Consider the following 23682-nt stretch of genomic DNA (forward strand, 5'->3'; position numbering starts at 1 on the left):
TCTCTACACCCAGAGGCGCCTCTTCCTTTGCTTTTTTTTTCTACTTGTGACAGAAGGTGATCGAAAAAAAGCCAAAAGATTTTAGTTTCTTTGGATAGAATAGGCAAAAAAAGAAAAACTCAATCTGTGTCATAATATCCATCTTGTAGCCACAACAGGAAGCGAGGAGAAATCCCTCCTAAAATTCCTTCTTAGATAGTCACCGCAGTGTGGCCAGAACCATTGCTAGCAGGGATTTCATTTTTGGAGCCTAGTTGGAGTGCTACTTTAAATGAACAGCAGCATGTTTTTTGTTTTAAGGAACAACGTGTTGTGAAAGATGTTTTTCATGTTCTTAATGGAGCAATAAATGTACAAATATATTCCACAAGACTTGTAAAAAAAGAGGAAGATGGAGGTGCGGATGATAAATAGAGGGGGAATCAGACACACAAATCACCATTACGGAGGACACAAGATGAAGGTCTGGCAGTGTGTGGTGTGGCTCTCGGCGGTCACATTGGAGGTGGCTCACTCTCAGTCTCCGGACCAGGAAGGACGGATCAGAGAGGCCCTGGATCTCTACAACCAGAGGGAGGATGTCCTCTATTTCTATAAACCCCTGGAGGACCTTCCAGCCATACCTATACAGGTGGAGTACAGGGCAATACATGGGGGAGGGACGGCAGCTTCAAGGGCAATATATTGGGTGGGGCAGGGGCGTACCTAGAGCATTTGGCACCTGGGGCGGATCCTATATCTGGCACCCCCCACCTTAAAATGTAAAAACACCCCACTGTGCCCCCTGCATACCTCTGCATCTTTAAATATGTTTTTGTCACTACTGTGTACCCCCCCTCTCCACAACTGCACCTCTGGACCCCTTTAAATTACACAGCACCCTGCACCTCTGGACCACTTTACATTACACAGCACCCTGCACCTCTGGACCCCTTTACATTACACAGCCCTTGTACCTCTGCACCCCTTTACATTACACAGCCCCTCACAGCTCTGGACCCCCTGCATGTTAAACAGACCCCCTACAGTGCAGACCCCCCTCTCTACCGTACAGACCCCCCATCTACAGTGTAGACCCCCCCTACAGTACAGAATTCTCCCCTACAGTGCAGACCCTCCTACAGTACAGACCCCTCCACCCTACAGCACATACCCCCCTACAGTACAGACCTCTCCCCCCTACAGTACAGAATCCTCCCCTACAGCACATACCCCCCTACAGTACAGACCCCTCTACAGTACAGAATCCTCCCCTACAGTACAGACCCCTCCCCCCTACAGTGCATACCCCATTCACTGCAGACCCCCCTACAGTGCCAAATCCTCCCCTACAGTACAGACCCCTCCCCCTACAGTACAGACCCCTCCCCCTACAGTGCAGGACCCCCCCTACAGTGCAGGACCCCCCCTACAGTGCAGGACCCCCCCTACAATGCAGGACCCCCCTACAGTGCAGACCCCCCCCCACAGTGCAGACCCCCCCACAGTAAAGAACCCCCCTACAGTGCACAGACCCCCCTACAGTAAAGAACGCCCCTGCAGTGCACATACCCCCCTAACAATACAGCCCCCCCCCCCTACAGACCCATAATGTAACTCGGAACACACGGAGAACCCAAGGCAATGGCATTGCAGGGGGGAGGTGCGAGCAGCACCTGAGTGAAATCTGTCGGCTCAGTGATCTAGGACCCGGTGCAACAATCCCCTTCTCTCTGCGCCCCCCCCCCCGCCCCCCACTTAGTACGCAACTGGGGTGGGGGGCTTCAAGGGCATTTGTATTCTTTCAAGGATTTTTCACTATAGACTATAAATGTAATAATTGTAAATGTAAATTCCTTTAAAATATTCAGAAAAAGTAGAACCATTTATCCAACTATCCATCCAGAGCCTCTGGTTTAAAGACCGGATACATCCTAAATATAGAACCATTTATCCAACTGTCCATCCAGAGCCTCTGGTTTATAGATTGGATACATCCTAAATATAGAACTATTTATCCCGCTGTACATCGAGTGATCAAGTCTGCCCGGGCTGGAAGATGTATATTAATAATAATAAATAATAATATGAAGGTCCTCCAGGGGTTTATAGAAATAGAGGACATCCTTCCTCTTCCTTCATCCTTCTGACTGTCCATCCAGAGCCTCTGGTTTATAGACCAGATACATCCTAAATATAGAACCATTTATCCAACTGTCCATCCAGAGCCTCTGGTTTATAGACCAGATACATCCTAAATATAGAACCATTTATCCAACTGTCCATCCAGAGCCTCTGGTTTATAGACCAGATACATCCTAAATATAGAACCATTTATCCAACTGTCCATTAAGAGCCTCTGGTTTATAGACCAGATACATCCTAAATAGTGATGGACGAACTTCCGACGGGACGTTTCGCGAACGCGAAACGCGAACGGACACAAACGTTCGCGAAAACGACCGTTCGCCGCGGGCTCCATTGACTTCAATGGGAGGCGAATTTCGCAAACCTTTAGGTCGAATTTGCGGCCACGGGGTAATTATTAGGGGGTAGCACGTAGTCCCACCACCTGGACAATAGCATAATACATGTATGAGGTGAATTTGGGATCGATAACTACAAGCATTTTTTTTTTATTTGGGAAATTGTTCTGACAATTCAGGACTATGGAGCTAATGAAGGCAATGGAGGAGAGGGAAGGTCAGGGACCAGGGTAGGCAAACAAGAGGGTGCAGGAGATACAGAGCACTGACAGCAGCACCGTAATACAGAGCACTGACATCAGCACCGTGACATACAGCGCTGACAGCAGCTCCGTGACATACAGCGCTGACAGCAGCTCCGTGACATACAGCGCTGACAGCAGCTCCGTGACATACAGCGCTGACAGCAGCTCCGTGACATACAGCGCTGACAGCAGCTCCGTGACATACAGCGCTGACAGCAGCACCGTGACATACAGCGCTGACAGCAGCTCCGTGACATACAGCGCTGACAGCAGCTCCGTGACATACAGCGCTGACAGCAGCTCCGTGACATACAGCACTGACAGCAGCTCCGTGACATACAGCGCTGACAGCAGCTCCGTGACATACAGCGCTGACAGCAGCACCGTGACATACAGCGCTGACAGCAGCTCCGTGACATACAGCGCTGACAGCAGCTCCGTGACATACAGCGCTGACAGCAGCTCCGTGACATACAGCGCTGACAGCAGCTCCGTGACATACAGCGCTGACAGCAGCTCCGTGACATACAGCGCTGACAGCAGCTCCGTGACATACAGCGCTGACAGCAGCTCCGTGACATACAGCGCTGACAGCAGCTCCGTGACATACAGCGCTGACAGCAGCTCCGTGACATACAGCGCTGACAGCAGCTCCGTGACATACAGCGCTGACAGCAGCACCGTAAGCAGCCCCAGGAGGAAGTCAGCACAGCACAGGGATGGTGTGATCCCCTCATAATAAGAACCCCCAGGAGGAAGTCAGCACAGCACAGGGATGGTGGGAGCCCCTCATAATAAGAACACCCAGGAGGAAGTCAGCACAGCACAGGGATGGTGGGAAACTGCCATTCCTCTCCTTGACAGCAAGGTGAGAGGTTGCTAGTTCCTTTGCTCCTGTGCTTCCAGAGACCAGGGGTTAGAGTTACTCCTCTGCCCCAGGAAGGATGCTGGATCCTGGGGAGGACCCTGGCGGGGGCCCCCTGGATAGGCCTCAACCTGCGGAAGATTCTGGGCCTGGCCCAAGGAAGGATGAATCTCTGCCTTCCTTTAGACGGAGGATTGTGGAAACGCTGAAGCGGATTGAGAAGGAAGAGGAGAAGTTGGGAGCTTTGAAAGCTGAATTTAAAAAGAAAAAGCAGTTTTGTGCCAAAGTCTTCAGTAAGAAGAGACCGGCTCTGAGGCCTGAATTGAAGGACCTGGAACAAGCTCTGCGGAAGCAGAAGGAATTGGTGAGTTCTCTGAAGGAGAATAGTGGAGCTTTTAAAGAAAAATATAAAAATGAGGAGCGATTTAATCAAATGAGGAAAGGAGCCTCTTCCTGCATGGAGAGCGAGGAGATGGAAGCAGAGAGTGAGAAAGTGGGCCCGGAGGATGAGCCCAGCTCTTCAACATCTCAGACACCTGCTGAACCCTCAATGGCGGAGGCCTCTGTCCCCTTCCCTCCCCAGCAATGTGGAACATCCGTGCAGGAGGTTGAAGGTTCTGACATGTTGGATTTGATCAACAAACTGGAGTCCAGTCCAGATTCAGCTCCCCAGGAAGGTGAGGAGGAGAAGATGGACACCATTCCCAGCCCTGTGGAGGAAAGACCTGTGGAGAGAGCAGCTGCAGGTACTGTGTGTGTGCAGGATGGTGGGATCTTTAATAACAATGGGCCTGCTGAGGGTTGTGGTACTGCAGACAGTCAGCCCAGACCCATAGACAATGTACAGCAAGCAATAACATCTGCTAATAACTGTCAGCTTCAGTCTGCAGAGAGGTCCATGGACAATACAGTGACTTTGCCTGGACCAGGCACAGCGGCTGTTCCTGTGAATGGTGGAGGAGATGCTGGGAGCAGTAGTACTACAGCTCTCCAGGAGTCTGCAGCAGCCAAGACTGTGATGGCTCCCAGGATTGAAGCTGAGTGTTCGGGGGAGGGGGTGGGTCCTGCTAATCAGAAGACTGCTATCCCAGCTGATTCAGACTCTCTGCCAGCAGGTTTGAATGTATCTGAGGACAAGACTGCAAAAGCTGGAAGAAAAACTTATGCTGGTGTTGCTGCCACAGGATCTGGGAAGGGGGAACAAGCAGGGAAGGAGCATGGGGACGTTTTATCTTTCTCCCTGTTTAAAAGGAGGAATGTTGTACAATTGAAATGGGAAGGTGATGGAAACCCCCCACATAGGAGGGTGGTGGTGGATAAAATCCTGCAGATGGGGTTTAGGCCTGCGGATATCTTCGCCCTGATCAGTCCGGCAGGTTCCTATGAATATGATTTGTCCTTTATCCGTCCCGAGTCTTTGGACATATTTTGGGAGAAGTTTGAACACGTGTGTAGGGGCCTGCCGGACTGGAAAGGGCTCATCCCCAAACTTATTTCACGCCAGCCCCTCATTAAAATGGTGACAATACTTGTGCGCAATGAGTCCATACCCCAAGGGGATCTGACTGTATGGTTGAGGAGGTATGGGGACGTCCTGAGCCCCCTGAGAAAGATTTTGGACGATCGGGGAATATGGACAGGGGGATGGTCTGTGCAGCTGAAACTAAAGGTTATTGATAATGTTGTCCAACATCTGCCATCTTCAGCTTTCCTGGGGAGGGACAGGCTGACCATCTTCTACCCGGGCCAGCCAAAGCTCTGCAATAAATGTGGAGATAAAGGGCATCTTGCATCCTCCTGTCCAGTGATGAAGTGCTCTCTGTGTCAGGGTATAGGACATTTGGCAAAGGATTGTAATATTATAAGGTGTAATCTGTGCAATGCAGTGGGACATCCTTATAGTCAGTGTCCTGAGGCAATGCACAACAAGCCGGAGCTCATGAGAGAGTTCTTCCGTCTGGACATGGAGGATGCACAGAGCTCATCAGCTGGAGGGCCTGTGATTCCATCGGAGTCTGTGCCCATACCCAATGTGTCTCCCCAGTCTGTGCCAATACCCAATGTGTCTCCCCAGTCTGTGCCAATACCCAATGTGTCTGTGTCTCCCCAGTCTGTGCCCATACCCAATGGGTCTGTGTCTCCCCAGTCTGTGGTTCCCCAGTCTGTGCCAGTACCCAATGTGTCTGTGTCCTCCCAGCCTGTATGTAAAGTTTCAGTTGCCAAGAATGTGTCCAATCCTTCTGTGTCCAATCCTTCTGTGTCCAATCCTTCTGTGTCTTCTAAAATTGCAGAGGCAGCAAGAGGTGCTGAGGCTGGTGCATCAGGTGTGGTGCCAGTCCCCCTCCCCCGACGCTGCAGGGTTCCTATTGCAGATCGTGGGGGCCAGAGGAGTGGGGAAAATAGTGGGGAGGCTGGTCTGGTGGTAGATAAGGGAAGGGAGAGTGGGGGGGAGGGGGTTGAAGGGGAGGATAGGTGTGGGGAGGCTGGTTGTGGTTTATCCAAAGATGATATGGAGTGGTTGGAGGATAGGAGGAGGAGGGGCAAAAGAAGGAAAAAAAGGGGTTCAGTTCCCTTAAATCCTGTAGTTTTGCCTTTGGAAAATAAGTTTAAGGTCCTGTCGGATGATGATGATGATGAGTGGGACTCGTTCAGTTCAGCGTCCTCTATGGACGATGAGTGCCAGGGCGCAACAAAGCGTGCTGGTTCTCCAGGGAGAGGGAGTAGTCGGGCTAAGAAACGTCTGCCTCAATTACCCTAATGGCAGTTCCCACTCCGTTAAAAGTGGCAACCATTAATGTTGCCAGTTTGAGATCAGTAAGCGCTCGTCATATGGCCTTATTTTTGCTCAGCGAGTTTGATGCTGACATTTTGTTTTTACAAGAGACCCATCTGAGTAGTCTGGCTGATATACATCTGGCAAAGAAGGAGTGGAGACGTGGTCCCTCATTTTGGTCTCTTGCGGCCGAGCCTTACAGCGGGGTTGCAGTCCTTTTTTCTGGTATGGTAACGTGCCGGCGGGTAATTGAGGTAGAGATTGGGAGATGCATGGTCTTGGACGTCTCTGTAAGGGGGCAGGACTTGCGCCTGATTAACATCTATGGTCCCCAGACGAAGTGGGACAGGAAATGCCTCTTTACAAAGATTAAGCCTTTTCTTTTTACGGCCCAGCAGGTTATCTTTGGAGGTGATTTTAACACCATTACTAGGTCTAAAGACAGGAGAGGTTTCAGAGATAAGCTGGGCTATGACACCCTTTTTCTCAATGCGATAGTTAGGGAAGCAGGTCTGGTAGATGCGCACATTAAGCGTTGCCCAGACAGCACGGGGTTCACTTTTCAGAGAGGTAGTAGTCAGAGTAGGATAGATAGGTTTTTTTTAAAGGGAGACTCTGCTTTTTCGGCACCTGTGTGCCGGGCAGTGGAGTTTTCTGATCACTGTATTCTATCTGTGACTCTGAATGCCTCAGACATGCCACCTAGGGGGAGGGGTATCTGGAGATTGAATTCGGCCCTCCTGGAAGACGAGAGAGTAAGACAATCCTTTGAGGACTTTTTTCAAGCACAGGTAACGATCCTAGACTTTTGCAACAGCAAGTCAGAATGGTGGGAGCTTGTAAAACAGCGGACTGTTAGGCTTTTCAAGGCCATAGGAAGAAAGAAGCAGCAAGATAAGTATATCACCTACCAGCGTTTGCGGAGGAAACTTGACCGCCTTGTTTCGAATGGAGGAGATTCTGGGGCGATCTCTGAGGTGAAGCTCCTCCTTAGGAGACATGAATATGACCGGCACGCCTCTTTGGTTCAGGAGAGGGATTACGGGAAATACCATTCGCCTGACCCTTACCAGAACTGTAAACAGAGCGTAGCAGTTAAGACGGTCCATGGCCTGAAGGACAGTACGGGCTCTCTGACGAAGTCTAGGTCAGGGATCCTGGAGGTTGTCAGGTCATACTATGCCGATCTCCTGGGAGGAAGGAACCTTGATCGGACAAGGATGTTGGGTTTTTTGGACTCTACACCAGGACTGGAAAGTAATGTTCCTTTGATGAATTTGACAGATGAAATCACTGCAGATGAGGTAGTCCAGGCTATTGATAAACTGGCCATCAAGAAAACGCCAGGGCCAGATGGGTTGACAGCTGAGTTTTATAAATGTTTTAAGACGATCCTGGCTCCCTACCTTGCGGAGGTTTTTAATGGCTGTTTGTATGAGGGTTCTCTCCCTCCCTCCATGAGGCAATCTGCAGTGATCCTTCTGTCAAAGGGTAAAGATCCTTCGACGATTGAGAATTGGCGCCCCATTAGCCTTCTTAATGTCGATAGAAAGATACTGGCAAAGATTTTTTTCTGGCGATTATCACCAGTGGCAGGCAGTTTGTTATCCCACCACCAGCACTGTTCGGTCCAAGGTAGAAGCACTTTCTCAGCAGTGTTAGCCGTCCGGGAGGCCTTGGAGCGTTGTAGGGCTGCTGGTTGGGGTAAATTTTTGCTGACATTGGATCAGGCTAAGGCCTTTGATCGGGTTAATCATGAGTACTTATGGCTCCTTCTTGGCAGATATGGCCTGGAGGGGGGTTTCATTGATTGGCTTAAGATCTTGTACAAAGGGGCTGAAAGCTTTCCGCTAGTTAATGGTTGGGTCGGGCAGCCCTTTGTGGTTGGCTCGGGTGTGCGTCAGGGGTGCCCATTGAGTCCTCTGTTATATGCATTTGCAATTGACCCCTTCATCAGAAGGCTGGAGAATGGGCCATTGTGTGGGGTACCTTTGGGCATCGCTGGTGAGCCTCCTTTGAAGGTTGTGGCCTATGCTGATGATGTTTCTGTTTTTGTCTCTGGGACTGGGGAGGCGCAGGAGGTGGTCTCAGTGATAACACGGTATTCAGAGGCATCAGGTTCAAAGGTCAACCAGGACAAGTGTGAAGCTTTCTGGATGGGCGTGGAAGGTGAGAGCTTTGTTCTCCCGGATGACTTCCCGGAGCCCCAGCAAAAAATTAGAGTTCTAGGCATTGAATTTGGCCCAGGTGACTATGGTCATGCAAATTGGGTGAACAGGCTGGAGAATGCCGATGCCAAGGTGGCAAGCTGGAAAGGTTGGCAGCTTTCCTTGAGGGAAAAGGTTGATCTGATCAAGACTTACCTGATTCCGATTTTTCTATATGTCAGTTTTGTTTGCGTTTTGCCAGCTTCTCTCTATACCAGGGTCTATACTTGTTTCTTCCAGCTGTTATGGGGGAACAGAATAAACCTTGTCAAAAGGAATGTGACTTACCTTTCTAGGCGGGAGGGTGGTCTAGGGATGATCAACCCTGTAGTCTTTTTCTCTCTGATGTTTGTGAAGTACAATCTTGGTAACATGTTGGCAGAGAGACCGCCTGGGTGGGTTGGTATTTTCCAGTCCTGGTTTAGGCCCTTTCTGCGAGACTGGGAAAATGGTGGGCCAGTGAAAAGCCTGAGGGTCAAGCATGATAAGCTCCCGGCTTATGTTGCCCCGTGTTTGAAAATGCTTCGGCAGTGGCAAGTAACGGCAGGAGAAGTCAGATCTCTTCCAAGGAAACTTCTTGAGAAGCGGATCATGAGCTCTGTTTTTTGCGAGCCACTGGCCTTGAGGGATTGCCCAAGCCTGGTTTTGGGGGTGGGTTTGCGGTTGATTAATTTGGAGAGAATCCCAATGAAGTTTAGGGATCAGGCTTGGCTTGCCTTTCATGGAAAACTATATGTGAAGGGCAACTTGAAGTTTCTTTCCATGAGTGATCGGGGCTGCCCGAGAGTGGAGTGTGGAGGAGTGGTGGAGTCCATGGATCACTTTCTACTTCAGTGCCCTTTTAATATAGAGGTGTACAAGAGGGTGGGGAGGGCTCTGAGTATACCCTTCCTCCCCCATATGAGTTATGCAGAGTGGGTGTATGGGGCTTTCCAGACTCGTCGGGATTATGATTTGGAAACACTTTTTTTAGTTAGTTTAGTAGTCCGTTATTTCACGTGGAGCGCACGGTGTCAGGTATCCTTACGGGGTAAAATCCTCCCTGTGGAAGTGGTGGTGGAGAACATTCTGGGTGAGGTTGGGAAGATTCGGGGTCTTGAGAAAGACAGGTGGCAGCAGGAGGCCTGGATAAAGGCGTGGAGGAATATCAGGGCTCTGTAGCTGCTGCCCGTTGATCTCGGGGTGTGCGGCTTTCTTTGTATTCTTCTTTCACTCCCTTAGATTTTCAGATCCAATATAATTTTGATAAAAGGCTACATGCATGGTGACGGTGATGTTCCTTAGTCTGGCTCTCCCATAGGGATTATGTAATGCGCAATTTGTTTTGCACTGTTTATTTTGTTCTTGTTCTTTCTGGTTTGTATAGTCATATTCAATTATTTTGTAAATATGTTTTATTTATTTATTATGGTTTTATTGTATATAAGTTGTTGTTTGTAAGATTTTCAATAAACAAAATTAACCCCTCATAATAAGCAGCCCCAGTAGAAATATGACACCGCTCAACCTCTTCAAAGAGGAGGGTAGGGGCATATAGTACGGTGTGCTTTTTTGGGTCAGGGAAGTGAGCCAAATGAATTAAGAAGGTCTGTGTGCTTGATTCCAAAAATTGTTTATAGACATATACATGGTCTACTGATCACATGTGTTGAATTCCTCCGAGATCCATGCCTCATTCATTTTTAGAAATGTGAGGTAGTTAACACTGTGGTGAGCTAGGCGAGTACGCTTATCGGTCACAATCCCCCCTGCTGCGCTGAACGTCCTTTCGGACAGGACACTGGATGAGGGGCAAGCCAACAGTTCGATTGCAAATTGGGCAAGCTCTGGCCAGAGGTCAAGCCTGCCCACCCAGTAGTCTAGGGGTTCATCACTCCTCAGAGCGTCCACATCGGCCGTTAACCCAATGTAGTCGGACACCTGACGGTCTAGGCGTTCCCTGATGCTGGATCCGGATGACACCTGTCGATGGGTCGGCTGAAAGAATGACCTCATATCCGAAGTCACCAACACATCTTCAAACCGGCCTCTTCTTGCAGGCGCTGTTGGATTGGTACCCGCAAATCCTTCTCTGGGAGTGGGAATTGCTCCTCTGCCAGCGCACGCAAAAGCAGAATGCAGCATTTCTCGAAGCAAGGCCTGGAAGTGCTGCATTCTGACAGCCCTCTGCGACGGCGGTAACATTTCCGCCATTTTGTGTTTGTACCGGGGGTCTAAGTACGTTGCCACCCAGTACTGGTCCTTGACCCTCATGCTTTTTATACGGGGGTCCCTATTAAAACACTGGAGCATGAAGGCCCCCATTTGCACTAAAGTGGAAGCGGTGTGGTGGCCTGGCTCCTGCTCATCATCCAGGATAATGTCGTCCTCTTCATTCTCCTCTCCCCATCCTCGCACAACAGGGATCCCAGAAAGGTTTAAAGCATGCTCTTCTTGCTCCTGCTCATCCGCCCCGGCACCATCCTCCTCTGACGCCTCATCAGACTCCTGTTGTTGACTTGTCTCAGATAGAGTAGCCCCCCCTGGGAATTCATCCAGCATTGCGACTTCCTCATCTTCCCGCTCCTGCTCCTCCACAGCCTGATCAATGACACGACGCAATGCACGCTCCAGAAAGAAGGCATAAGGTACCATGTCACTGATGGCGCCATGGCTGCGACTGACCAGTTTGGTGATCTCCTCAAATGGCCGCAGAAGTCTGCATGTGTCGCGCATGAGCAGCCACTGGCGCGGTGAAAAAAAACCCAGCTCCCCAGAACCGTTTCTTTCGCAGAGTTCATACAGGTAGACGTTAACTGCACGTTTCTGCTGGAGCAGCCTATCAAGCATATAGAAGGTTGAGTTCCATCGCGTCGGGCAATCGCAAATAAGACGTCTGACCGGCAGATGGTGTCGCCGCTGAATGTCAGCAAGGCGAGCCATGGCCGTGTAAGATCTTCTGAAATGGGCCGAGATTTTCCTTGCCTGCCGCAAGATGTCCTGGACCCCAGGGTATTTGACAAGGAATCGCTGCACGACCAAGTTTAAGACGTGTGCCATGCACGGCACGTGCGTGATTTTGCCCTGTTTCAATGCGCTAAGCAGATTGGCACCGTTGTCACACACCACTTTACCAACTGTCAAATTGAGCGGTGTTAGCCACTCATCTGCCTGTGAACGCAAAGCTGAAAGGAGTGCCGGGCCAGCGTGGCTCTTTGCTTCCAGGCACAACAGACGCAGCACGGCATGGCAACGTCTCACCTGGCATGTGGAATAGGTTCTGGGGAGCTTGGGCGGTGCAGTGGAAGAGACGCTAGCAGCGGAAAAGGAGGAGGCAGCTGAGGAGGAGAGGGAGGAGGATGGAGTAGGAGGAGGAGAAGAAGAGTCAGGCCTGCATGCAATCCGTGGCGGTAAAACCAAATCTACACGGGTGCCACGGGTTACATGCTTGACGGCCGTCAGAAGGTTCACCCAGTGGGCAGTAAAACTGATATACCTTCCCTGCCCGTGTTTGCTAGACCACGTGTCTGTGGTCAGATGTATCTTGGCACCGACACTGTGTGCCAGAGATACATTCACTTGCCGCTGAACATGGCCATATAGCTCTGGGATGCCCTTCTCTGAGAAATACTTCCTTCCTGGGACCTTCCATTGTGGTGTTCCAATGGCCACAAATTTGCGAAAGGCCTCCGAGTCCACCAGTTTATATGGCAGTAGTTGGCGGGCTATGAGTTCTGACAAGCCAGCCGCCAACCGTTGGGCAAGAGGGTTATCCGGCGTCATCATTTTTTTACGCTCAAACATTAGGCCCACGGAAGCCTGCCTTTTTGCAGAAAAATGTGAGCTTGGCGTGATGGAAGGTGGAGTGGAGGACAATTGTGAGGAGAGAGGAGAAGGAGAAGTAGAAGACGAGGCTGGACGGTGAGAGCCTGCAGTGTGGCTTTGTGTGTTCCGTTGCTCCCACTGGGCTCGGTGATGGCTGCTCATGTGCCTTCTTAAGGCGGTCGTCCCTAGGTGAGTATTGGGCTTACCGCGACTAACGCGTTGACTGCAAAGATTGCAGATGGCAACGCTATTGTCAGCAGCGGACACGTTAAAAAAAGCCCACACTGCGGAGCCATGTGCCGGTGTCCTGGGAGCGCCAGATGTGACCGTACATGGTCGATGACTCGCTCCTGATACATTTGCAGTCTGCTTTGTCCCTGCTGTGCAATGTAAGTCATTGCTGCTTCTCCTCCCTATCTGCTGGTCCATATCTCCCTCTGAACTCCCCTCCTCTTCCTCTCTTGTGGGCACCCACGTGACATCACTAGACACGTCATCATCAACGTCACCTTCCCCACCGCTATAAGTAGAGTAGGCAGCAACACCGGGGACCAACCTCCTCCTTGGGCTGATCTGGGTACTGGCGTCAGACTGCTGAGTAGCGCTTGTTGCTACCTCCTCTTCCTGATCCAATACCAAGAGTGGCTGCGCATCAGAAATGTCCTCTTGATATGGATCGGAAAATAATTCCAGTGACTCAAGCGGAAGGTATGTGGTGGTGGTGGTGGTGGTCGTGTTGTTGGTGGTAGTGTCTTTGGGGGTGCACATAGCAGAGAGTGAAGAAGAGGGTGCAGATCGAGAGGATGAGGAGGGTGCAGAAGAGTAAGGCTGAGCGAGCCACTCAACCAAGTCTGGTGCATCCTTTAAAGTAATTGAACGCACCTTCTGCAACTTCCCACTTTGGCTCAAGCCTGTTGCTCCTGCCCTACCCCTACCACCCCTGCGGAAGGGCCTGCCTCTTCCTCTGCATGTCATTTTTTAAATGACCCTGTGACAAAACTCTTAGTCCCTATACCGCTGAAGGACTGCTGCAGTATAGGTGAGCGGTCAGCAGTGGTGCACGTCAACCCTATCTATTGTGGACCTATAGCGGTCCTTACAGAACAGCAGACTGTACCGCACTCAAGCCTATGTACCGTAGCACCCTATACCAAGTTACCAGTCCTTATAAGAACTTTTGTGGACCAAGCAGGTTGTGTATTAGTGTTTAGCAGACTGTACGTCAGTCCCTATACCGCTGAAGGACTGCTGCAGTATAGGGCAGCGGTCAGCAGTGGTGCACGTCAACCCTATCTATTGTGGACCGATAGCGGTCCTTACAGAACAGCAGACTGTACCGCACTCAAGCCTATGTACCGTAGCACCCTATACCAAGTTACCAGTCCTTATAAGAACTTTTGTGGACCAAGCAGGTTGTGTATTAGTGTTTAGCAGACTGTACGTCAGTCCCTATACCGCTGAAGGACTGCTGCAGTATAGGGCAGCGGTCAGCAGTGGTGCACGTCAACCCTATCTATTGTGGACCGATAGCGGTCCTTACAGAACAGCAGACTGTACCGCACTCAAGCCTATGTACCGTAGCACCCTATACCAAGTTACCAGTCCTTATAAGAACTTTTGTGGAACAAGCAGGTTGTGTGTTAGTGATTAGCAGACTGTACGTCAGTCCCTATACCGCTGAAGGACTGCTGCAGTATAGGGCAGCGGTCAGCAGTGGTGCACGTCAACCCTATCTATTGTGGACCGATAGCGGTCCTTACAGAACAGCAGACTGTACCGCACTCAAGCCTATGTACCGTAGCACCCTATACCAAGTTACCAGTCCTTATAAGAACTTTTGTGGAACAAGCAGGTTGTGTGTTAGTGATTAGCAGACTGTACGTCAGTCCCTATACCGCTGAAGGACTGCTGCAGTATAGGTGAGCGGTCAGCAGTGGTGCACGTCAACCCTATCTATTGTGGACCGATAGCGGTCCTTACAGAACAGCAGACTGTACCGCACTCAAGCCTATGTACCGTAGCACCCTATACCAAGTTACCAGTCCTTATAAGAACTTTTGTGGACCAAGCAGGTTGTGTATTAGTGTTTAGCAGACTGTACGTCAGTCCCTATACCGCTGAAGGACTGCTGCAGTATAGGGCAGCGGTCAGCAGTGGTGCACGTCAACCCTATCTATTGTGGACCGATAGCGGTCCTTACAGAACAGCAGACTGTACCGCACTCAAGCCTATGTACCGTAGCACCCTATACCAAGTTACCAGTCCTTATAAGAACTTTTGTGGAACAAGCAGGTTGTGTGTTAGTGATTAGCAGACTGTACGTCAGTCCCTATACCGCTGAAGGACTGCTGCAGTATAGGGCAGCGGTCAGCAGTGGTGCACGTCAACCCTATCTATTGTGGACCGATAGCGGTCCTTACAGAACAGCAGACTGTACCGCACTCAAGCCTATGTACCGTAGCACCCTATACCAAGTTACCAGTCCTTATAAGAACTTTTGTGGAACAATCAGGTTGTGTGTTAGTGATTAGCAGACTGTACGTCAGTCCCTATACCGCTGAAGGACTGCTGCAGTATAGGTGAGCGGTCAGCAGTGGTGCACGTCAACCCTATCTATTGTGGACCGATAGCGGTCCTTACAGAACAGCAGACTGTACCGCACTCAAGCCTATGTACCGTAGCACCCTATACCAAGTTACCAGTCCTTATAAGAACTTTTGTGGACCAAGCAGGTTGTGTATTAGTGTTTAGCAGACTGTACGTCAGTCCCTATACCGCTGAAGGACTGCTGCAGTATAGGGCAGCGGTCAGCAGTGGTGCACGTCAACCCTATCTATTGTGGACCGATAGCGGTCCTTACAGAACAGCAGACTGTACCGCACTCAAGCCTATGTACCGTAGCACCCTATACCAAGTTACCAGTCCTTATAAGAACTTTTGTGGAACAAGCAGGTTGTGTGTTAGTGATTAGCAGACTGTACGTCAGTCCCTATACCGCTGAAGGACTGCTGCAGTATAGGGCAGCGGTCAGCAGTGGTGCACGTCAACCCTATCTATTGTGGACCGATAGCGGTCCTTACAGAACAGCAGACTGTACCGCACTCAAGCCTATGTACCGTAGCACCCTATACCAAGTTACCAGTCCTTATAAGAACTTTTGTGGAACAAGCAGGTTGTGTGTTAGTGATTAGCAGACTGTACGTCAGTCCCTATACCGCTGAAGGACTGCTGCAGTATAGGTGAGCGGTCAGCAGTGGTGCACGTCAACCCTATCTATTGTGGACCTATAGCGGTCCTTACAGAACAGCAGACTGTACCGCACTCAAGCCTATGTACCGTAGCACCCTATACCAAGTTACCAGTCCTTATAAGAACTTTTGTGGAACAAGCAGGTTGTGTGTTAGTGATTAGCAGACTGTACGTCAGTCCCTATACCGCTGAAGGACTGCTGCAGTATAGGTGAGCGGTCAGCAGTGGTGCACGTCAACCCTATCTATTGTGGACCGATAGCGGTCCTTACAGAACAGCAGACTGTACCGCACTCAAGCCTATGTACCGTAGCACCCTATACCAAGTTACCAGTCCTTATAAGAACTTTTGTGGACCAAGCAGGTTGTGTATTAGTGTTTAGCAGACTGTACGTCAGTCCCTATACCGCTGAAGGACTGCTGCAGTATAGGGCAGCGGTCAGCAGTGGTGCACGTCAACCCTATCTATTGTGGACCGATAGCGGTCCTTACAGAACAGCAGACTGTACCGCACTCAAGCCTATGTACCGTAGCACCCTATACCAAGTTACCAGTCCTTATAAGAACTTTTGTGGAACAAGCAGGTTGTGTGTTAGTGATTAGCAGACTGTACGTCAGTCCCTATACCGCTGAAGGACTGCTGCAGTATAGGGCAGCGGTCAGCAGTGGTGCACGTCAACCCTATCTATTGTGGACCGATAGCGGTCCTTACAGAACAGCAGACTGTACCGCACTCAAGCCTATGTACCGTAGCACCCTATACCAAGTTACCAGTCCTTATAAGAACTTTTGTGGAACAAGCAGGTTGTGTGTTAGTGATTAGCAGACTGTACGTCAGTCCCTATACCGCTGAAGGACTGCTGCAGTATAGGTGAGCGGTCAGCAGTGGTGCACGTCAACCCTATCTATTGTGGACCGATAGCGGTCCTTACAGAACAGCAGACTGTACCGCACTCAAGCCTATGTACCGTAGCACCCTATACCAAGTTACCAGTCCTTATAAGAACTTTTGTGGACCAAGCAGGTTGTGTATTAGTGTTTAGCAGACTGTATGTCAGTCCCTATACCGCTGAAGGACTGCTGCAGTATAGGGCAGCGGTCAGCAGTGGTGCACGTCAACCCTATCTATTGTGGACCGATAGCGGTCCTTACAGAACAGCAGACTGTACCGCACTCAAGCCTATGTACCGTAGCACCCTATACCAAGTTACCAGTCCTTATAAGAACTTTTGTGGAACAAGCAGGTTGTGTGTTAGTGATTAGCAGACTGTACGTCAGTCCCTATACCGCTGAAGGACTGCTGCAGTATAGGGCAGCGGTCAGCAGTGGTGCACGTCAACCCTATCTATTGTGGACCGATAGCGGTCCTTACAGAACAGCAGACTGTACCGCACTCAAGCCTATGTACCGTAGCACCCTATACCAAGTTACCAGTCCTTATAAGAACTTTTGTGGAACAAGCAGGTTGTGTGTTAGTGATTAGCAGACTGTACGTCAGTCCCTATACCGCTGAAGGACTGCTGCAGTATAGGTGAGCGGTCAGCAGTGGTGCACGTCAACCCTATCTATTGTGGACCTATAGCGGTCCTTACAGAACAGCAGACTGTACCGCACTCAAGCCTATGTACCGTAGCACCCTATACCAAGTTACCAGTCCTTATAAGAACTTTTGTGGACCAAGCAGGTTGTGTATTAGTGTTTAGCAGACTGTACGTCAGTCCCTATACCGCTGAAGGACTGCTGCAGTATAGGGCAGCGGTCAGCAGTGGTGCACGTCAACCCTATCTATTGTGGACCGATAGCGGTCCTTACAGAACAGCAGACTGTACCGCACTCAAGCCTATGTACCGTAGCACCCTATACCAAGTTACCAGTCCTTATAAGAACTTTTGTGGACCAAGCAGGTTGTGTATTAGTGTTTAGCAGACTGTACGTCAGTCCCTATACCGCTGAAGGACTGCTGCAGTATAGGGCAGCGGTCAGCAGTGGTGCACGTCAACCCTATCTATTGTGGACCGATAGCGGTCCTTACAGAACAGCAGACTGTACCGCACTCAAGCCTATGTACCGTAGCACCCTATACCAAGTTACCAGTCCTTATAAGAACTTTTGTGGAACAAGCAGGTTGTGTGTTAGTGATTAGCAGACTGTACGTCAGTCCCTATACCGCTGAAGGACTGCTGCAGTATAGGGCAGCGGTCAGCAGTGGTGCACGTCAACCCTATCTATTGTGGACCGATAGCGGTCCTTACAGAACAGCAGACTGTACCGCACTCAAGCCTATGTACCGTAGCACCCTATACCAAGTTACCAGTCCTTATAAGAACTTTTGTGGAACAAGCAGGTTGTGTGTTAGTGATTAGCAGACTGTACGTCAGTCCCTATACCGCTGAAGGACTGCTGCAGTATAGGTGAGCGGTCAGCAGTGGTGCACGTCAACCCTATCTATTGTGGACCGATAGCGGTCCTTACAGAACAGCAGACTGTACCGCACTCAAGCCTATGTACCGTAGCACCCTATACCAAGTTACCAGTCCTTATAAGAACTTTTGTGGACCAAGCAGGTTGTGTATTAGTGTTTAGCAGACTGTACGTCAGTCCCTATACCGCTGAAGGACTGCTGCAGTATAGGGCAGCGGTCAGCAGTGGTGCACGTCAACCCTATCTATTGTGGACCGATAGCGGTCCTTACAGAACAGCAGACTGTACCGCACTCAAGCCTATGTACCGTAGCACCCTATACCAAGTTACCAGTCCTTATAAGAACTTTTGTGGAACAAGCAGGTTGTGTGTTAGTGATTAGCAGACTGTACGTCAGTCCCTATACCGCTGAAGGACTGCTGCAGTATAGGGCAGCGGTCAGCAGTGGTGCACGTCAACCCTATCTATTGTGGACCGATAGCGGTCCTTACAGAACAGCAGACTGTACCGCACTCAAGCCTATGTACCGTAGCACCCTATACCAAGTTACCAGTCCTTATAAGAACTTTTGTGGAACAAGCAGGTTGTGTGTTAGTGATTAGCAGACTGTACGTCAGTCCCTATACCGCTGAAGGACTGCTGCAGTATAGGTGAGCGGTCAGCAGTGGTGCACGTCAACCCTATCTATTGTGGACCGATAGCGGTCCTTACAGAACAGCAGACTGTACCGCACTCAAGCCTATGTACCGTAGCACCCTATACCAAGTTACCAGTCCTTATAAGAACTTTTGTGGACCAAGCAGGTTGTGTATTAGTGTTTAGCAGACTGTACGTCAGTCCCTATACCGCTGAAGGACTGCTGCAGTATAGGGCAGCGGTCAGCAGTGGTGCACGTCAACCCTATCTATTGTGGACCGATAGCGGTCCTTACAGAACAGCAGACTGTACCGCACTCAAGCCTATGTACCGTAGCACCCTATACCAAGTTACCAGTCCTTATAAGAACTTTTGTGGACCAAGCAGGTTGTGTATTAGTGTTTAGCAGACTGTACGTCAGTCCCTATACCGCTGAAGGACTGCTGCAGTATAGGGCAGCGGTCAGCAGTGGTGCACGTCAACCCTATCTATTGTGGACCGATAGCGGTCCTTACAGAACAGCAGACTGTACCGCACTCAAGCCTATGTACCGTAGCACCCTATACCAAGTTACCAGTCCTTATAAGAACTTTTGTGGAACAAGCAGGTTGTGTGTTAGTGATTAGCAGACTGTACGTCAGTCCCTATACCGCTGAAGGACTGCTGCAGTATAGGGCAGCGGTCAGCAGTGGTGCACGTCAACCCTATCTATTGTGGACCGATAGCGGTCCTTACAGAACAGCAGACTGTACCGCACTCAAGCTCATGTACCGTAGCACCCTATACCAAGTTACCAGTCCTTATAAGAACTTTTGTGGAACAAGCAGGTTGTGTGTTAGTGATTAGCAGACTGTACGTCAGTCCCTATACCGCTGAAGGACTGCTGCAGTATAGGTGAGCGGTCAGCAGTGGTGCACGTCAACCCTATCTATTGTGGACCGATAGCGGTCCTTACAGAACAGCAGACTGTACCGCACTCAAGCCTATGTACCGTAGCACCCTATACCAAGTTACCAGTCCTTATAAGAACTTTTGTGGACCAAGCAGGTTGTGTATTAGTGTTTAGCAGACTGTACGTCAGTCCCTATACCGCTGAAGGACTGCTGCAGTATAGGGCAGCGGTCAGCAGTGGTGCACGTCAACCCTATCTATTGTGGACCGATAGCGGTCCTTACAGAACAGCAGACTGTACCGCACTCAAGCCTATGTACCGTAGCACCCTATACCAAGTTACCAGTCCTTATAAGAACTTTTGTGGAACAAGCAGGTTGTGTGTTAGTGATTAGCAGACTGTACGTCAGTCCCTATACCGCTGAAGGACTGCTGCAGTATAGGGCAGCGGTCAGCAGTGGTGCACGTCAACCCTATCTATTGTGGACCGATAGCGGTCCTTACAGAACAGCAGACTGTACCGCACTCAAGCCTATGTACCGTAGCACCCTATACCAAGTTACCAGTCCTTATAAGAACTTTTGTGGAACAAGCAGGTTGTGTGTTAGTGATTAGCAGACTGTACGTCAGTCCCTATACCGCTGAAGGACTGCTGCAGTATAGGTGAGCGGTCAGCAGTGGTGCACGTCAACCCTATCTATTGTGGACCGATAGCGGTCCTTACAGAACAGCAGACTGTACCGCACTCAAGCCTATGTACCGTAGCACCCTATACCAAGTTACCAGTCCTTATAAGAACTTTTGTGGACCAAGCAGGTTGTGTATTAGTGTTTAGCAGACTGTACGTCAGTCCCTATACCGCTGAAGGACTGCTGCAGTATAGGGCAGCGGTCAGCAGTGGTGCACGTCAACCCTATCTATTGTGGACCGATAGCGGTCCTTACAGAACAGCAGACTGTACCGCACTCAAGCCTATGTACCGTAGCACCCTATACCAAGTTACCAGTCCTTATAAGAACTTTTGTGGACCAAGCAGGTTGTGTATTAGTGTTTAGCAGACTGTACGTCAGTCCCTATACCGCTGAAGGACTGCTGCAGTATAGGGCAGCGGTCAGCAGTGGTGCACGTCAACCCTATCTATTGTGGACCGATAGCGGTCCTTACAGAACAGCAGACTGTACCGCACTCAAGCCTATGTACCGTAGCACCCTATACCAAGTTACCAGTCCTTATAAGAACTTTTGTGGAACAAGCAGGTTGTGTGTTAGTGATTAGCAGACTGTACGTCAGTCCCTATACCGCTGAAGGACTGCTGCAGTATAGGGCAGCGGTCAGCAGTGGTGCACGTCAACCCTATCTATTGTGGACCGATAGCGGTCCTTACAGAACAGCAGACTGTACCGCACTCAAGCCTATGTACCGTAGCACCCTATACCAAGTTACCAGTCCTTATAAGAACTTTTGTGGAACAAGTGAGTTGTGAATGTTTAGCAGACTGCAGCAGAAGGGCAGCAGTCAAGTATAATATCCTTTCTATATTTGGAAGAAAGAATATTATACATGTACAAGCCTATTACTGTACCACTGATACCAGTCCTGAAAAGAACCTTTGTGGAACTAATAATAACAGCAAGTCTTTAAAATTACCCTCACTGCCTGACAACACTGCTTCCTTCCTGTCCCTATACAAATTGGCAAAAAAAGAGAACGATTAGTGGTTACTGGAACAGCTCTTTTGTGGACCTTGATAGTAACAGCTAATGATGATGATGATGATGATGATGATGAAAGACTAATCTGGCTGTCCCTGTAGCATACACCGTCCTTTCCCTTTCTCTAAACTAACAAAAGACACTCAGGCTGCTGCAAGAATCAGCAGCACAGCAAACCTATCAACACCTAACACCTATACCAGTCCTGAAAAGAACTTTTGTGTACCAAATAGCTAGTGGTTTATCTCTCCCTACTCCACACAGGAACCTGTCCCTATCTTAACAGAAGAAAGAATGTAAAATGGCCACCGGATCGGGTGTATTTATAGGTTAGGGGGAATGTACAAGTGTCCATGTGCTGTCATGTCTCAATTGGCTGTCCTGTATCACATGATAAACGTGTCACCAAAGGTTAAAGTTCTTGTATACATTAAACACGTAAGTCCGCCGCGGCGAACGACGGAAAAAGGCGTTCGAACGTGCGGACCGCGAATGTCGGAAATTCGCCGCGAAACGACCGCCGGGCGAACCGTTCGGCCATCACTAATCCTAAATATAGAACCATTTATCCAACTGTCCATCCAGAGCCTCTGGTTTATAGACCAGATACATCCTAAATATAGAACCATTTATCCAACTGTCCATCCAGAGCCTCTGGTTTATAGACCAGATACATCCTAAATATAGAACCATTTATCCAACTGTCCACCCAGAGCCTCTGGTTTATAGACCGGATACATCCTAAATATAGAACCATTTATCCAACTGTCCATCCAGAGCCTCTGGTTTATAGACCGGATACATCCTAAATATAGAGCCATTTATCCAACTGTCCATCCAGAGCCTCTGGTTTATAGACCGGATACATCCTAAATATAGAACCATTTATCCAACTGTCCATCGAGTGATGAAGTCTGCCCGGGCTGGAAGATGTTCATTAATGATAATAAATAATAATATGATTTGGTGATGGGGGGAGGTGTGATGACTGATTGATGACAGGTCCACTTCAATGTCACCCGAGAAATCAGGAATAGTTACATTTACATCACAAGTCACATCTAAGGACTTATTTTTATTTTTTATTGATCAAAAATTGCCAATTTTCATTTTGATGAATATTCTCGGATCACTTGGGGGTGACAAAAGTCTGAAAAGTCTCTCTGTATCCTTCCATCTTCCCAATCTTCTTCCAGGAGGGAACAAAGGATGAGATCCTGAGATTGGGAATAATGGAGACGAGGTGTCTGAAGTCGGAGGGAGGTGACGCAGCGCGGTGTGAATTTAAACCGGATGGGGTGAGTTTTATCTGAGAGTATTTCATGTGAAATGTGAAGTCTTTGTTTATGACGGAGAGGAACATGCAGAGGAAAGGTCACTCCTCTGATGATGAAGGATACAGAATAATACAATGCGGTTTTGTGCTGGAAAAGTTTACATTTGTGCTGCTTTTATTTTTAAGATATTTGCAATTGTTTTTTTCCAGACAATTACATCACCCAACCCCCCCCCCCCCCCCCACAACACCCAAAAGACATGAAACTGAGCTGGTTGGTCAGTGTTGCGTTTGTGCTGGTTTGTGCTGTTTAAATCTCTGTTCTATCTGTTATCGTTTTTGCCTTATTACCATATGTGGCCATCAGAGAGCCCCCTCACACCATATGTGGCCATCAGAAATACATTTTACTTCATATGTGGCCATCAGAAAGCCCCCTCACACCATATGTGGCCATCAGAAAGCCCCTTTACACCATATGTGGCCATCAGAAAGCCCCTTTACACCATATGAGGCCATCAGAAATACATTTTACACTATATGTGGCCATCAGAAAGCCCCCTCACACCATATGAGGCCATCAGAAATACATTTTACACTATATGTGGCCATCAGAAAGCCCCCTCACACCATATGAGGCCATCAGAAAGCCCCCTCACACCATATGAGGCCATCAGAAAGCCCCTTTACACCATATGAGGCCATCAGAAAGCCCCTTTACACCATATATGGCCACCAGAAATCCGTTTTACACCATATGTGGTCATTAGAAATCCACTTCACACCATATGTGGCCATCAGAAGCCCCCTTACACTCTATGTGGCCATCAGAAATCCCCTTTACACCCTATGTGGCCATCAGAAAGCCCCCTTAGATCATATGTGGCCATCAGAATGCCCCTTACACCATATGTGGCCATCAGAAAGCCCCCTTACACCATATGTGGCCGTTAGAAAGCCCCCTTACACCATATGTGGCCATCAGAAAGCCCCCTTACACCATATATGGCCATCAGAAAGCCCCCTTACACCATATATGGCCATCAGAAAGCCCCCTTAGACCATATGTGGTCATAAGAAAGCCCCTTTACACCATATGTGGCCATCAGAAAGCCCCCTTACACCATATGTGGCCATCA

General features: G+C 49.3%; 1 protein-coding gene across 1 annotated transcript in view; it reads left to right on the forward strand.

The window, feature by feature from the left end:
• Positions 1–376: 376 nt before the first annotated feature.
• The window catches only part of LOC143997741 (uncharacterized), a 34984-nt gene continuing 11678 nt past the window's right edge, over positions 377–23682 (forward strand). Inside the window, exons 1-2 of the mRNA XM_077493529.1 lie at positions 377–631; positions 22464–22565. Coding sequence (XP_077349655.1) covers positions 392–631; positions 22464–22565 — 342 coding nt within the window. The 5' untranslated portion in view covers positions 377–391. The remainder of the gene's footprint in view (positions 632–22463; positions 22566–23682) is intronic.

Source organism: Lithobates pipiens, unplaced genomic scaffold (assembly GCF_037356315.1).
Source record: "Lithobates pipiens isolate NorthernLeopardFrog02 unplaced genomic scaffold, aLitPip1_a1.2 Scaffold_19, whole genome shotgun sequence".
NCBI classification, from domain to species: Eukaryota; Metazoa; Chordata; class Amphibia; order Anura; family Ranidae; genus Lithobates; species Lithobates pipiens.